Source organism: Chrysoperla carnea, chromosome 2 (genome assembly GCF_905475395.1).
Source record: "Chrysoperla carnea chromosome 2, inChrCarn1.1, whole genome shotgun sequence".
In the NCBI taxonomy this organism is placed as follows: domain Eukaryota; kingdom Metazoa; phylum Arthropoda; class Insecta; order Neuroptera; family Chrysopidae; genus Chrysoperla; species Chrysoperla carnea.
The window spans coordinates 11791393-11805196 of NC_058338.1; the positions used below are offsets into that span (position 1 = coordinate 11791393).

A 13804-nucleotide genomic window follows, 5' to 3' on the forward strand; every position below is an offset into this window, starting at 1 on the left:
TACTATCTGTATTATAATTATTAGCATCTTGTTGGTAACTTAAAGATCGTCTTGTTGGTAATTATTATCAACTTATTGGTAACTTAAAGATAGATTACACTCAAAATCAAAACAAACTATATACTCTTACTACTATAGTAATACAGTAAACTTTTGTTTTGAACCACGAGCTCATATATTATTTTTTACATTTCTAACTTCAAAATTGACTGTTTCTTCCAAACTTTCAACCCTCATTTTAATCCCTTAGGGGATGAATTTCCAAAAATCCCTTCTTAGTGTACACATACGTGATTTAAGTTTGTGTAAAATTTCATGCTTCTAAACCAGCGTTGATCGATCAGTTAGTCAAAGATTGAAATCATAAATTTTTTGCGTTCTTAATTCATTTTTAATGAATCTTTTATGTGTAGATGCGTATTTTAGATTCATATCTGAAGAATTTGTCAAAACAATTATTAAATCTTATATCAAAATTAACAATTTATTGTTATGGATAAAATTCAGCGTAAGGGAAAGTAAGTTTTTTTAGTATATTAAGTCATTAAATCAAATATATTTTTTATACTTTCTTCTTAAAAAATTATAAATTAAAAATAATAACAATATTTCAAATGCATTAGATACACATACAAAGTAAAAATTATATGATTTTTGATAACATCTATATTTTTTCTGTAATTGCATATTTTAATTAATTAATAAAAATGATTTTTTGTAAATATATTTTTATTTTTTATAGATAAAATTTCAATTTTTTTATAGAGAGACGTAAAATTAAAGTTTTAACATAAATTACGTATTTGGTGACCAGTTTTAACAGATATAGTGAATTTGAAGTTTATCTAAAACGGAAATTAATTAATTATCTTGGGAGAAATTTTATAGCACTGATTATTAGTTTTTAATTGCTAAGCTGCGACAAATTTTTGATAAAAAATATCAAAACACGTGCTATTTAATAAATTAAGTTGTTAATTACATTCCTTCAGGGTCCTCCGCTCCCATAAAGGTTGCATAAGGTTCAAATAAAACGGGTTGATTTATATTGATTTTTTATGGTCGCACATTTCAATTCATTGATGTAGCAAGCTGTTTTTTAATACAGAACTGCTAAGTAAGATAAAATTGTTTGTTTGAAATTTAAATTTTAAATAGAAACTAATGAAAGAAAATCTTTCAGTTTTTGGCTAGCTTGCGCTCATTTGCTTAATTCCGGGATCAGGACACCACATTCTTGAAACTAAGTAGAGCTATGTTAATTTTGATCAAAATTTTGAAAAGTATGGCCCAAATTTAGTAGGATTACATACTTGGTTTATCAAAATTGGATAAAATTTAACTGTGATAGAGCAAAATTAAATTTTTTGTTTCTGATGACGTCATAAAGTTTAAAAATTTGGTTTTTTTGATAACACAGGCAAATTTGATCCGATCTTATTGGAAGTTTTTTTGAAACCCACTAATTTTGGGTCATTCTTTTCAGCTGTGATGTCAGTTTTTGGCTAGCTTTCACTTATTTGCTTAATTCCGGGATTAGGACACCACATTATTGAAACCTATGGTAGTTAGGTTTATTTTGATCAAAATTTTGAAAAGTATGGCCCAAATTTAGTAGGATTACATACTTGGTTTATCAAAATTGGATAAAATTTGAATGTGATAGAGCAAAATTAAATTTTTTGATTCTGATGACGTCATAAAGTTAAAAAAATTTTATTTTTTTGATAACACAGGCAAATTTGATCCAATCTTATTGGAATTTTTTTTGAAACCCACTAATTTTGGGTCATTCTTTTCAGCTGTGATGTCAGTTTTTGGCTAGCTTTAGCTTATTTGCTTAATTTCGGGATCAGGACACTGCATTCTTGAAACTCAGTAGAGCTATGTTAATTTTGATCAAAATTTTGAAAAGTATGGCCCAAATTTAGTAGGATTACATACTTGGTTTATCAAAATTGGATAAAATTTGGATGTGATAGAGCAAAATTAAATTTTTTGGTTTCTGAGGACGTCATAAAGTTTAAAAATTTGGTTTTTTTTATCCGATTTGTTATATATATTGTTTTTAAAATTAAAACAGATTCATATTAATGAATTACATTCTCATGTTTTTATTAATTAATCTTCGTTTAATTATTATAATTTAAACATAATATTTTGAAAGTCTTATAAATAAAAATGAAATTATTATTAATGAATGAATTTTCAAAGAATAAAAAATTGTGTGATCGACGAATTATTGTTTACTTTTAAAATTAAATATTGTAACGTTAAAATTTATTAAAAACAAAAATGCAATATATCGTAAATATAATATAAAACGTAAGGTAAGTATATTCATCTTTTTAAAAGTATTTTAACTTGTTTCACATAATAAGTTTATGTTGATCTGTGATGATGACAGAGAAGTAAGAATAAATTTAAAAACAGTGGTTTTTGTGAATTATTATTATTATTTTTTATAAATAATGTAAATGTTTTGTAAAAGTAACACATTATTCCATTTTTAAACTAACAATTTATGATTACAGCTAATAAAATTACAAAAGTGTTCAACAAACACATGTAAAACAAAAGACTAGTTTAAAGTTTGGATTCAACAATAAACAAAATTTATGTAGAAAAAAAAAACGATAAATAAAAACGAAAGGTGTCGTGTGCACCCGGTAGGAACTATGTTCCTATCGTTTCTTCGCACGTTATATGTAGCGCTTACTTTTTTTACTCAGATTTGCTTCGATTTTTTTGTTTGTGCTTAGCATCAATATTTTTAAGCGTTACCAACTTGCGACTAAACTTAGTATACCTTGCATATTACATATATCCATGGTATAAAAACGAGATGTATCGTGCGCACCCGGTAGGAACTATTTGCTGATTTAAATGATTAATCAGTTTTGTGCTTTTTTTTCCTGTCTATATTTTTAACAATATTCAAGTTCTAACAGAATCCATTTCCTCCTCAATCTGAAACGTAAGTCTCAAATATTTGTATACGCCCATTTTTTTGGAAACGCCCTTAAGGAACACCCTCTCGCAGTTGCGACAATTTTGAAGTTGACTAACATTCGATATTTTCCTACATATTTCTAGTCAACTATGTGATGAATAGACAGACCAATTTCTAATCTTCCTATTAAGGTTTTCCGTTTTTCGGAATTTTCTTCTGAGGATGGTGACTTTTCATCCTTTTTCATTTGCGACAAGTGAGTGAAAGAGAGTGTAGTCCCTCATCAAAAACATAAAATATGGCTGCTTACAATTTTACCCATACTTTTTACAATTGTTATGAAGTGTGGTAAAAAAAATGAAAACACTTATGGTAATAACTATCATCATTAAATTATATTAATTACTCGGGAAATTTTTAAAGTTAATAAGAAATAATAGTCAATTAATAATTAATGTAAATTAGCCTTACAGTTTAATAATTGAATTTACCATAAGTTTCTCAGAAGAATTTTATGTTTAAAATTTTATAATATATTTTTTTAATGATTTTCGCATCATTTAAAATTAAAAAGAAAGATGATTATTCGTTATTTTTTTAAAGGCAGCCATTGTAATCATCCACTTTGTTAATTGATTAATTTAGTGAAAGAAAAATAAGTACTTAATAATAGTGGAAAGAAAGTTTTTAAGAATATAATTTATTATTTTAATTTTTAAAATTATTTTCATATGCATCTACATATTTTTATCAAATTAATAAAATTATCTATGGATATTTTTCTCATGGGTTTATGTGAATTATGTGTTTATATGGTTTATAGTCAAAATTAAGCCTCCATTATATTAGTTCTTTACGAACTGGATATCTAAAAGAAGATTAGTTTCATTTATTGAAGAATTTTCATGCATTTACAAAGGATAACTGTAGAATGTTTTTTGGCCTAAAGTTTATAGTTGATTTGGGATCAACCCCCGTGCTTTACGAGGGGTAACGAAGAATCAGGGTAAAAATTCATCGAAAAGCTTTATCTCGGAAACTTTTGGGTCTACGCAAATAGTTCTAGTCTCATATTGTATCAAATTTAGTCCACTTTCCTGAAAAGTCTAGCCCTACAAAAACATTAAAAACTAGCGAAATTTTCGAAAGCTTAATAAGTCTACGTTTAAGAAAGGGATTCAGTTCATCATTTGAATTAAATTTAAGGATTGAATTTGTCTCATCTTTTGAAGATAATGAATTTTTATTAATTTTTAGTAAAAGTATGTGAAAAGTTTTCACTATCTTCGCTACAAGGATTATCGATTGTATAATTCGTCTATGAAATTCAAATAATGAAAATTTCGATTCAATAAATGTTGTGTCTTTTAGAATTAATAGCATTCGCTAATAATTCTTAAAAATATTTATCAAACCTCTGTTCATTAGCAGTAATTTTCCTTGATGGGAACGATCAAGGTTTCTAAGTACCTTCAATTTTTTGTTTTAAAGTAACATTCAGTCCTGTAGGACAGAATTTGTTACTAAACAAGTTTTAGTGTTCGAAAGTGGATGCGCTAATTTCGGCGCATTCAATAACTTTTTTTTTTTTTTGATCAAATGAAAAGCCGAAAGTAGTCGTGTACAAGGAAAAACACTTCGCTGAACTTTGACTGTATTTGAGGAGTTGATTCAATGGAGCCAGATTACCCATTGGACCAACACCATAAGTAAGTCTGCAGAAAATCATAACTACCGGGTTTGACACAAAATTCCCCGTACTTTTAGGCGACAAGATTACTGGCTTATTAAGCCATGTACAACTTTTTATCAAGAATAAATTTTTAAACAAATAATTTAAAAATTTTCCATATGGTGTCGATATAAATGTGTAGGTGGGTTAAAGTAAACAATCTTCTTATATAAAACCTGAATACATTAAATATCGATTATCTGCTTTACAATGCAGGCACTATTTAGATTCATTCATTTATCAAAAACGTGAATAAGACATTAAAACTATGCTGGAAGCCGTAAAAAGTTAAGTAATAGTAATAGTAATAAAATAATATGTAGGTACATATTTTTATTGAGCAACAACAAATAGAAAATATTTTAAATATAAATTATTACATCATGTATTTACGAACTTCTTGTGAGACGGATACGTTTACGGATTCACATTGAAACTCTACAACTTAACCAAGTTAATAATTATTAGTCTTTTACCGAATTGTTTATGCATTTTTATTTATCAGAACCTGAACTAGGATATGTACAGAACATAGAATGACTGATTGTAAATCATTTAATTGATCTAGTTAATTAATCCTGATATTGATCTATAAATAAAATTTAAGGTATTAAAGCAGTGTCGAGGTTAATAGTTAACTAGTACTTTTTGAAATTTGATCCAAAAGATCATGGTTCAATCTAAGAGAAATAAAATCAGATATTTTTATCTCACCATTTGAGAGATATAATTAATTTAAATTATGCAAAAAAATTGGCTCTTGTGAGTGTTTCTGTTCAATAGCGCCTGGCTAGGCACAGTTTATCTCAAGAAAAAAGCTTTAATGGGTAGAATGTTTGTATTGAACGCAAATTTTTGTATTGAACAAAAAAAAATTCTTAACGATTTACCGTATAGTTTTTATTTAATTTAATTTTAAAAGTTTCTAAATCTGTTTAAGAAATTTGAACTTTAAACTCAGCCCAATACAAATTGACGAATAAGGCCGATTATTTTTTTCATTATTGTGGGTGGTCTACAATTATGAGGATAAACTTTCTAATTTAAAGTGTTATTCCATCTCTTACCGTTTCGAATCTAAATTGGTCCAATCTGATGTCAGAACATGATATCATCCATCAAAACAACTTTTTTGGTTATCTACCACGTTATTTGTTTTTATTGGTTAACTACAAAACGAGCTATTAGCCATTATAGATTAAAATGACCCACCCTGTATAAATGCGTATATTTTGTACCTTAATTTACTGCTGTGATAGGATTGTTAAATAGAATTGCTCTGTTGAGGCAAATGTGTTTACAGTAGTGACAATTTTTACTGCAAAGACTTGAAAGTTATAAATTGTAATATTATGAACTTGTATAGAATATGCATAACTTCTTTTACCTAAATGTGGTACAATAGCTACATTAATTTTCATTGCTGTAAAAACATTTGCATAAAATATAATATAAACTATAAATTTAATGAAAAGTACTTGAGTTGCCTGAATGATTTTATTTTTATTCAACACACTACGTCTTATTTCAATATGATTTTATAAATTACTTTCATTTTTAAACTCACACAAAGTTTTTAACATATATGAAATATAAGTTGCCTATCTAATACTTGTAAAGGCGGATTACCCATCCACCCATAAGGCAAAGTAGGCATGTACCTACTTGGGACGCGTGCGTGAAAGTTTTAACGGAAACAAAATTAATTGTGTTAGCAATTATAAAAATTTGTACAGTTATTTAAATGTACGACACTAGTCAAAGAATATGAAATGGACACAAAGAGGATACGGAAGACATATTACTTATTCGTTATCTAAATGTTACCAGAAGTTGTGAAGTATTTTGGGGTGCAAATTGGGGATTTGCACCCACATTTTTTCATAATTTATTTAATTTTTAGTTTGTTTTACTCACACAGCTTTTTCAACAATTGAATTGAACTTTTAAGAACTGTGAACATCAAATCAAAATCACGACATAGTTTTTGGTGGGATACTATTAACTAAAGAAACCAAGGTTTTGTTTTAGATATCGTTATCTTTTTCAAAAAGAAGACCAGATAGCTAAAAATGAAATAATGAAGTGTTTTGGAAATTGTAGCAGTTTTACACAAGGATTTCCCCTCTCAAAAGAACACAAATAAATTCTTGCGCGGTATTTACTTTAGAAGATCGAGGTGTTATGTTTCTTAGTAAAGTTTATGAGTTTTTTTTTTTTAAAGATAAATAATTAAGCTTTCAATTGAAGTTCTTGAATTTCTTAGAAAAGTTTAATACTTTTTTTACTTTTTGCTTTTCCTTTACTGTTTTGTTTATACTATTGCTTTCGAAGTCAATACTTATACTAAGGAATAATGGAATAATCAATAAAAATAAGGAATAAAGGAACAATAAATTGTTGCTAGTTTTTATTTGTATTCTAGCTGGATTTTATTAATGATTTACCTAATTTAACAATACATTTATAACAATCAACTCTGTCTGTATTTGTTTGTTAATCATCGGGTCTTTTGATTAAAAAAATATTTAATTAAAATAATTTATTTATTAGGTATAAAAACTTAACTATTAATTTTTTTATAATATTTACAAATTAATTAAGAAATTATTCAATTAATTTTTAAAAATAATACTTAAACAACTAAAAATTATCTTAAAATTTGTAATATCTACAATTATTTGTTTGTTTTCGTGTCTTTTTTAAAGGTCAATCTTTTCTATTTTAACTTTGCATTCTTTTTGTTTATCTGATTTGAGCGAAGGATTTAATAAATTTTATTCAATAAGAGATTAATCTTATTCTATTGAGTGTACCTTTAAAAATGACATCAGTTTAAAAAAAGAGAATTATTATAAGTAAGATATGGATCGGATGGACATAGATGTAAGATGTAAGAATATTAAAATAACACACTATACTGCACACAAATAAAAATAAAAATAATTTGAATTATTTTTTATTAAAGATATCTTCTAAAAGTTGTTTGGTAATCACTCGATGTGGTCTTGTTGGACTTAAACGTGGTGTACCATATAATCGAGCATTTATCGGATATAATTGTTTAGTTAAATCACAACGTACATTAAACCACCAATCACAAACAAACACTGCTTGACTAAATTGAGTTCCTGTAAATACAAATATTTTACATTATTTACTATTTAGTATTAAATAATTAAATACCTATCTACAAAATACAATATTATTTTATTATACAGACTATCCCAAAAGTAATGAACGCTAGAAAAATGCTTTCATGCTTGTTTAAGGATTTTTGAGCATTTCAACAATGTTTGATTCAAAGGCTCTCATTCCTCTAATGAGATTCCTATTAGAAATCTCAAAAAACGACCTATTTTGAAAGTTTTTGATAATTTTCACTTAAAACGAATGAAAACAAATTTAATAAAAAAAATTAAAGAACTTTCGTCCAAGAGCTTGATCTTGAAAACTATGCGGTAATAAAAAAAAGGGCGTTTACGTTTATATCAGGCAAAAGTTTTAGTCGGTGTAAATCAGCCATCATATATCTTTAAACGATTTTCAAGCATAAATATTGGCTGACATAAACAAATTTATAGTACTCTTTCAAATTTTTATCGAATCGATGATATTTTGAACAAAAGTTGTTTCTCAAAAAATATAAGCTCTTGTTGAAGACATTTATTATTTTTGGGACATTCTGTACTTATATTTGGCGTCAAAAAAATTACATATCAAATCAAAATTCACTCTTTTTGTTACGTCGACAACAGAAATTTCAGAAATCGAGTATTTCAAACGGCATTGGTAGTAGGGAACTTGAAAGTTACTTTTTTGACACTCTGTATTAAACATGTACTCATATGAGTTGTAATTTATATACAGTAATGAACATTTGAAGAGCACCTTATTGTTTTAGAAAGGGTAAAAGAGAAAATACACTTGCTTTTCAGACTTTCACAAAACTGTTTATTAAAGAATATGGCTCAAGATCCTACAATAATCTACTTTTGTGTTGCTAAGTGTGCTTGATGAGTTTTGAATGCAACGAAAATATGAACACGATTTAGTTTGATTCCAAGTTTATTCTGAAGTCTTTAAGTAAATTTCCAGCTAAATGCTACATTATCAAGCAAATTATGTAACACTTTCATTTGCGTAATAACTTGAGAAATTATTTGATTACTTGGTCAAAATATTTGATATATATTGCAAAATTATTTAGTTTTTGAGTTGTCGTGCTGACAGACCGACAGACAAATGTACAAACGAAAATGTACTAGTTGAGTAATTATATAAATTCCTATACCAAAATTTTGTTTTGTGTCATCAATATTTCTAAGCGTTACAAAATTTTGATTAGAAATATTCCTTGATGATCATATTATATATTGGGTATACAAATATTCCACTTTAATAGCAAATGTATTCCAACCTTTATCGTAGCTAGCTATTGTACGGTTTATTAATTTAACAAAGTTTTAATGACATTTTTCTCTTTTGTTTTCAGGTAAGTTTGGACGTTTTGATTAGATGAGATGTTAATTAGTGAATTATTTCACGTAAGTACACAGTAAATATTTATTTTAATATTATAATCTCAATTATTTTTGGATAACTGAATGTTACTAAATAAAATATTACCATTGGGGCATAAGAATGTTGCTTGTCGTCCATCTATATCACAATAATGCCATGCTTGACATCGTGTTTCCATATCTGCGAAAAATCCTGGATATGGTTGTTCGTCGCAATAAAAATTGGTATATGGTACGTCACCCAATATTGGATAATCTGTTCCTGGACGACCTAAAACAATTTTTAAATAGAATTTATTAATTATAAATTATTTTCAATGCCAACTGAAAAAATAAATTCAAAGTCACAAAATATCGGTTAAGTATGTTATCGGTTAAGTGTAACTGCTAGGATGTACTTTGTGTTTCCGTACGTTCTTTTTCCGGATGATTGCGTCATCAAATCACGGTAAATAGACCTCTGATCATTATAATTGTACCTTCTATAATTTTTATCAACATTTAAAAAAAAGGCACAATACAATAAATTATTTCTCCCCTTGGTACACAACCTTACCCCTGAAACTACCTATCGATTTCGATAAAATAAAACTTATAAGCCAAGTTAGACCAACGGGATCTCTAACCATTAAACTCAACCGTCGCGAGCCGAAAACGTTAATACATTTTCTACTTATCATTCCAATATTTGATTCAATTCGGAAACAGTTTCGCTTAAATACAAAGTTCCAAAGGTGTTTTTTTCAGTGTTTAATATCCCGGATTTCGGAATATCTCTGGTTTTATTGATTCCCAATCATCGAGATTATTGTATATCATATTTTATGAATATGTTGCCCGACATTTTTGCCATTCCTGGCCTTGTCCGGCTCGCCCCCCTCTGGATTGGACACTGTTCATCGGGATTGTGTGATGTAGTAGATTTGTTAACGGAATCCTATTCCTATATGTTTTTTCCCAAACTTAGGATTGTATATAAATATAGTTGTGAGTTGAGTCATTGACAGTTGAGTATAAAAATCATTAATAGATTTATATAAAAATATAATATTTATTTCCGAACATAATTATACCATGGCAGGTACTTTAATTATATCATAATATACAAAACCATAATTATTATTGGATTTTAACTTGATGACATTAAAAACTAGTGTTTAACATTAAATTTGGAGCAAGGTTTTTTATTTATTTACATACAACTACATGAACTCAACGTTATGTTACTTTTATGTAACTAGTGAATAAATTTTAAAGAAATCACCTTGCGGACGGATACATACAGCATTATTTACTAATTCATTACTACTGAAATGCCGGATCGGTAAAAATGTACACTGAAAAAAAAATTAACCGCATGCCCAAAGTTGGCGGTTTCATATTGAAATAAAGTAAAAATACTTTCAAACAATTGAATAACGATTGGAAAAAGAACAGCTAAATATTTGTATTTGCAATAGAATGGGGTTTAATTTAAAATATGAATTCATTGATACAAAATCACTGAAGTTAAATAAACAAAATCATTACTTCATAATATGTCATATATGGAATCACTCTTTTAACTTCTTCTTTTTGATATAAAATTAAAAAAAGTCATAAATAAGATTTATAAAACATTCACTAAAAATGAAACGTATACGGATATCCGGCACATCACTATTTATTACAAACTTTGTGACTTTGGATATTCTTGTCATAAATTACCTGGTATTGATTTGCCTAATTCCAAATATTCCAAAACGGATGGGCTTAGGAATCCCACTGGAGGTAAAGGTTGTTTTAATGGCTCACGTTCATTTAAATCTTGATCTGGTTCTTCTATACGTGGTTCTGGTGCTACTGGAGCACGAGGCCGTTTTATCCGGGATCTTTCTTCAAATCCATCTGCAAAAATAAAACAAAAAAAAACTTAAAAAATTGTATTGATTGTAAAAATATTATTAATTCTAATCAAACACAAAAAAAATATTATTTTTGTCTGAGATTTCATACAATCCTGGATGACAAAAACTACTCAAACTTATTACTAATTCAAGGACACGAGGTTTTTTTAATATTTATATTCTGTTACCCAAAAATTACTCTTTATATTTTGTAGAGATATTTCTTTTTCTAATTTCCGGGAAAATTGTGGCGAATTTTCTTATTGTTTAAATTATCGAATTTAAGTATTTCATAAAATTCTAAGGATTTTCAGTTCACCAGCTTCGTTTAAATTGTTCCTTTCGATGCCAATATTAACCGCATAAAAAAATTCGTTAAAAAGAAACTTGAAATAGAAATAATACGTTTTCTTTAATAGTAATTATTTTAAGGTTAATTTGTGGTATTTTTTTTTGTATCATTTGTTATTAAATATTTCATGCAAATTATATTTATAGGAAAGAGTATTTTTCAATCACGATTTTGATATTAGTAATTCATATTTTTATAATTTACAAATTCCATTCTCTTAAATAATTATTAAATCCGCCTGGGTTTTAATTCGCTTATTATTTCGTACTTTTAAAAATCCGGATGAGTATAATATTTTAAAAATATGATAATTGACGTAAAAGTGATATTGATTTTTAATTTTATTTTTAAAACTAGCTTTATACCCGCCCGCTTCACTGGGCTTAAAAGTAAAACCCACCGCTTTATAGCCTCCACCTCTTTTGATCTCACTTATCAACGATTCAGAACACTTGAGGGGATTGTTTTACGCAGCTAAAAGATATGCACAGTTTTCAATTTTTTAAATTGTAAAGTAGTCTTAATTCATTGAGTATATCAGAAAAGGTAGCCATTAATTGTGACATTTACTATTTTAAATTTTTACATAAATCTTTAAAATAGCAAATGTCAGATCTTTTTAATTTATAGCTCATGTGTTATTCTAATGTATGAGCTATATTGCTGTACAGTTTCATTAAAAACCATTTGTTACTTTTTGCGTGAAAGCGTAACAAACAAACAAACATCCTTACTTTCACATTTATAATATATAGGGATAATAAAGAGAACGGTTGATTCGCTAACAAATCATTGATCAAGGCTATCATATCATATTGAACACAACACAACAGGTAGTGTTTTAATTTATTTTAAATAATTACGTATTTATCATCTTTCATCGTTTTTATATAATTACAGACATTAGTCATTTAATTGTTTTGTTTTAAACTAACATTTTATTGTTTTGTTTTTTAACACTTTTTTTTTAATATGTTTATAATAATGTTTAATGCTAATTTATTATAAATATTCTTAATTTTAAATGGAATTTAATTTCCTAGGAAATTATGGTTTAATATATTTACTATTATCGTGTATATTTACATTTATAATTATACAAGAATTTATTTTGTAAAACTTTCTTTAAAAATTTAAAAAATTAATTTCCGCTTGCACATCTCTTTCAAAATTTTCATGCTTGGACATAATATAAGCAAAAATATTTTTCTTAATTCAAATATCCCGACAAATATTTTCGCTTGAATTGACCCATCAAATTAACGTACATTCTGTGTCACAAAAAATGCACGAGTTTTACCATTCAAAGTGATATAGCTATAACATTATACAGAATGTTCGATTTACATCTAGGCATATAAATGTCACGAATATGACAGAGTACATGCGTTAAGCAAAGCATTTAAGTAAGAGGTATTATAGGTCTTATATGAAATTGCAAAAGTGACTTGTATCGTGGCTTATCTCTTGTAGTTCATCTATTCAACTATGAAAACTCGCACTCTCCACGCATCTTACAACACATGTATATAATACCTCTCACTTAGATTAAAATTATTAAAATTTCCAATAGTTTAGGAGCTATGGCCGTATAAACAATTAATTTATGTATAACAAATTTCCCCCCACTCTGAGCGATAAGCAAGTTGAAAATTCGGATTCAGTGGGTCAAATAACGGCGAAATACAATACTTGATCGGTGGGACCTTTAAATGCATACGAAATTTATTCAGCGCCTGCACTAAATATTATCATATCAAGGCAATAATAAAATATTATAATTAATATGTATGTCCTACACTGTTAGTAACAAACAATCTAACTTGCACGGTATAGTACATAGTACAGCATAGCATAGGGTAACAATACAAATACAGTTCAGTTCGTACAATAAATAATAAGTTACAGAAGTTAAGATGATTGTCTATAAAATTATAACTCGAGTACATATTATACAAACTTTTAATTAATTATCTATCTTACATCAATTATAATAGTATAAAATATTTAATTAAATTTATGTACAAAATTTAAATTATATCATCTCTAAATTAGTTATATTATAATATGTGTTATTGAAACTAATAATTACCTATTTCTATTTTTAATAATTAATAATAATTCAAATATTATGTTTTAATAATTAATATAGATAGATAACTCAGCCTTGTTCTACTACGTGAAATTTGATTAAAGATAAAAATGTTTCTTAAACTTTCTTTGCTTTAACAAAAAAATAGGTTAGGTAAGGTTATATTGGTTGGCTAAAATAAAATACAAATAATTTCAATCCTAAATCTAAAATTGCCTTGGTAATGAATACTTTGCAAAAAAACTAAATATACTTAAATAAACAAA

General features: G+C 27.0%; 2 protein-coding genes across 3 annotated transcripts in view; one reads left to right on the forward strand and one right to left on the reverse strand.

Moving 5' to 3' along the window:
- The window catches only part of LOC123294117 (RING finger protein 17-like), a 159468-nt gene that overhangs the window by 92706 nt on the left and 52958 nt on the right, over positions 1-13804 (forward strand). The gene's annotated exons all lie outside the window — the stretch shown is intronic.
- LOC123293686 lies at positions 7387-12357 on the reverse strand. Its single transcript, XM_044874575.1, has 4 exons — positions 12345-12357; positions 10916-11119; positions 9315-9479; positions 7387-7816 (listed from the first exon to the last, which is right to left on the reverse strand). Exons 1-4 carry the CDS (start codon positions 12355-12357, stop codon positions 7638-7640), a joined length of 561 nt encoding a protein of 186 aa, XP_044730510.1. The 3' UTR covers positions 7387-7637.

What these genes read in the sequence shown, in the direction of transcription:
- LOC123293686 (XM_044874575.1), bottom strand. An exon ending in ATTAGGCAAATCAATACCAG is followed by an intron (nt 9,480 to 10,915) that starts GTAATTTATGAC and finishes AAATTGTTTTAG; the next exon opens with GTCGTCCAGGAACAGATTAT. An exon ending in AACATTCTTATGCCCCAATG is followed by an intron (nt 7,817 to 9,314) that starts GTAATATTTTAT and finishes TTGTATTTACAG; the next exon opens with GAACTCAATTTAGTCAAGCA.